Source organism: Diospyros lotus, chromosome 1 (genome assembly GCF_014633365.1).
Source record: "Diospyros lotus cultivar Yz01 chromosome 1, ASM1463336v1, whole genome shotgun sequence".
NCBI classification, from domain to species: domain Eukaryota; kingdom Viridiplantae; phylum Streptophyta; class Magnoliopsida; order Ericales; family Ebenaceae; genus Diospyros; species Diospyros lotus.
In genome coordinates this window covers 21,818,458-21,822,192 of record NC_068338.1, presented here as the reverse complement: position 1 = coordinate 21,822,192, position 3,735 = coordinate 21,818,458, and the positions used below count along the sequence as shown (strand labels likewise).

The following is a 3,735-nucleotide window of genomic DNA, read 5'->3' as shown; positions in this document are numbered from 1 at the left end:
CCATTCTTACATTCAGAAATCTTTTGAAAGGTACCATCATCCTAGACATAAAGGCTTGCTATAGAAACTGGTTATGCAAATTGTTTTGGCTTCACAAAATCTTATTATGTTATAGTATATAAATATATATACATATCTTCATAATGTTGTGTTTGTGGAAACACACTTATCAAACATGTTTTAACTATTTTATTTATGGGTTTAGAAACAGAAAGCATAAAGGTGGTCTTATAGTCATCAAATAAACTACCCTCATAACTATAAAAGAATTTTTATAATCAAATAAATTACCCGTTTAACTTTAAAGGATATTTAAGATCCCTTAAAATGTTAGATGCACTCCATTGCTCCATGCTTGTATTTTTACTAAATTTACACTCAACATACTCTATTTTTAATCTACTTAATTAATTATTCTAAGGTTTTTCTGTTGCCCAAAAAAATAACCCAAGGGAGACGAATTGAGTTTTATAAGATTTAAAAATTTTCTTTCAAAGTTGAGTTTAATATGTGATTTGTTGATGGATAGATAATAGCAAGCAATGAAACAATTAAATACAAACACAAAAGATTTTATAGAGATTAAAATTTAAGATTCTAATAAAAAGAATGAGAATAATCTTAGTTTTTATACAGGAGCAAATAAGAACCCTAACAAAGCGAGACCACCTCACATGCAAGTGAATTAATACAAACAGATTTACAACCCTTTTACATCAAAACAAAGAAGGATTTGCAACGGCAGTGCTTCACACTTTAATGTTTTAAGAAGCCTTGAACACCTTGGTTTTGAATGCACAAAGAGCTGAATAAGTTAGTCCAAATGATTGGTAGATGAGCTGCTTTTGCAGCTTTGGTTCTAACTGTTGGAGGTAAAACAGATAACTTTTGTTGAATTTGAAACATTCTAAATCCCTATACAAAAACAACTTTGTAGGGGAAGATAAAGATCATATAGTCTTAACTTCATACAGAATGAAATCAAATAATTAATAACTGACCATCCATGTTTAATGACATGCAAAAAAGGAGAAAGAACAGTTTGGTGGTCTGCTAGGACTTCGCCACAAAATAGAAATGAATTTAAACATTTGATATGCGAAAAATATAAATAAGGTTGAAGCCATATTAACTACTTTCATAAGTACATGGAAAGGGTACAACTATAGAGTAGGTTATGACTTGCAGAAATGAAAAGAAAAAGAACATATGAGGTCATAATAATGTTTTAAACTATTTGTGGCTACTTTGGTGAAAGGCCTAATTGCCTTAGTAACACCTCACAAGTTTGTCTTTTAGGTCAAAGGAGGAAATCATAAAGAAAAAATCATGTAAAAATAGTTTATAGATGTTTAGAATGAGATATGAGATATGAGAATAGCAAATAATACAATTTCTAAACTTAAAAATTTATTTTTGACAGAATTTGGTCGACCAATCCGGCCTTTCAGAATCAATTCTAGACGACATTAGTTGACCAATCAAGCCTCTTTGTAAAAATTGGTGATTGTTCCCTTGAAGTTAACATTTTCCTTTTCATACTTTAAATTTAAATTCCATTTCTTCTTTTATTTTATTTATGAATATTTTTACCTATATACCTAACTAGAGATTGTCCATAAGATGACTTGGCTAAACTTGTCTTTAATTAACCCCCAAGGGATTTTACCTTTGATTTTATTAATATGTTTTATCTCTCGTAAAAATTAAGAGTAATATTATATTGAACCTAATCACAATATAAATTGCTACTCACATATATAATTTCTTGTCTAAAACCAAGATATATGTTGTTTACCAAATGATATATCATTAGAATACACGTAACCAAAATGCAATTAAACCAAAATTATTAAAGATTCCCATTTTTAACCATATTATATATTCTACTACTCCTCAAGCTCTCCCTTTTCAATGAACCAGCTATATCGACATATATATATTTCATAACATAAAATACACTTATTTATATGGATGATGTTTGTGCTCAGCAACAAAAAAATAAATAAATAAATACATTTGAGAAGGACTATATACATTTTACAAAATGTCTTGTATGCAAGTATGAGATGAAGGTACTTCAACAACTTTAAATGTTACACATCATCTTTAAATTACAATTTCAAAATACTTTCACTAGAAGAAAAAAAAAGGCTTTTTTCAAGTAATTTTAGCCTAAAAAAATGTTGAAATTTTTTCCCAATGTTTATAAATCTGAAGAACCATTCTTGACACCAACTTTTACTAGAGTTTCTTGCAAATGTCACAATAAATGCCTAGTCTGGTCGATTATTCCTATCTAAGTGAATACTGATTATATATGTGGCCGAATATATGTAGCCAGGCTTGCCCATATTTTGTGAGATATAAGAAGATTAATATTACTGAAAAAATAAAATTGGGGCCAAAAAATACCCCGAAAGTGACAACCCAAAAGTTCAATAGAAATCTGAACTGCCATGATGACCTAACCAAAGCTACTGCTATAAAACCAACCTCTCAAAGCACAAATTAACCAATACACCTCCAAGGAGATTGCCCCACTGCTAACATTTATATAATACAATTCCACCCTAGTTTCTAATAATTAGTTTGATTATAATTTTGTTTCTTAATTCTAATTAAAATTCTCCAATTGTCTGTAATCATGCATGATCGATCTTATAACCATTATAACTTGAAATAATTATCACATAATCAAAAATTATGATCTCTTTAACTTATCGAAAAAATTTCAACAATTGACTACATGCAGAGCCCTACACAGAGGGCAAACGCCCTTTTGCTTAAGCCACTTGAAGATGCAGTAGCCATGAAACTTGTGCATGCAATTGGCCATGGCTTTGACATCCTCATCCCCCACCTCCATCTCCTCCTGGCACACCCCGCACACCTCCCCTCCTCCCTCCTCTACCGACGCCTTCCTCAACCCTGCCACCACCGGATCCACCGTCGCGGCCATAATCGTCGCCAGCTCCTTCGACACCCCAAGCGACGCCTCCACCATCGCCGTCTTGAAGTCCCCGTTGGTGGCCCTCGCCTGCCGAAGAGCCAGCTCCGCCGTCATCCCTTCCAGCCTCGCCAGCTCCCGCTCCTCGCGGCCCAGCTCCGCCGAGCCTCTTCTTCCCTGATCGCCGCCTCCGCCGCTTTTCAGTCTGTCCAGTATCTCGGCCATTGATTTGGCTATCTGAAACTCATCCATCGGGTCGATCTCCAGCGATAAACTCAACGATTAACTTTGATACTTTGCAACGCGCATACATATATATATATATATATATATAGACATGCGGCGGGCGCGGGAGGCCGTATGGCGGTGGCCAGAGACTGCCTTGGAGGGAAACAAATATCGTTATAATAATGTATATATATAATCCTAAATATGAAAAAACAATAACTTTAATACTTACATTTAATTGCTTTAATTAATGAATTCATTATTAATAGTTTTGTTCCCTTATAAAACATTCGCGGAAGTTAAATTAATAATTAAAAAATCTCTTAAAATTATTTTAATGAGATTTTTCTAATATATAATTTACACATATTTTGTCATAACATGAAACACGTTGGCGTCTGAAAACTGATGGCGGGGTCAAAGGTAACATATGAAAGACAAGACCGCGTTTGGTCATCGTTCGCGTTGACTAAGATACCCTAAAGTCAAAATATTCGCATAGGGATGCCAATTTTCTCTTCTGGAATCAATTAGGGTTAATATGAAGCCATTTTTTT

The 3,735-nt window shown here is 33.4% G+C and overlaps 1 protein-coding gene across 1 annotated transcript; it reads right to left on the bottom strand.

Annotated features, from left to right (window-relative positions):
• Positions 1 to 2,734: 2,734 nt before the first annotated feature.
• On the bottom strand, positions 2,735 to 3,202 carry LOC127809238 (E3 ubiquitin-protein ligase EL5-like). Its single transcript, XM_052348022.1, has one exon. It carries the CDS (start codon positions 3,200 to 3,202, stop codon positions 2,735 to 2,737), a length of 468 nt encoding a protein of 155 aa, XP_052203982.1.
• Positions 3,203 to 3,735: the final 533 nt, after the last annotated feature.

Excerpts from the sequence above, each read along its gene's own strand:
- LOC127809238 (XM_052348022.1), bottom strand. The coding sequence starts at position 3,202 with ATGGATGAGTTTCAGATAGCCAAATCAATGGCCGAGATACTGGACAGA.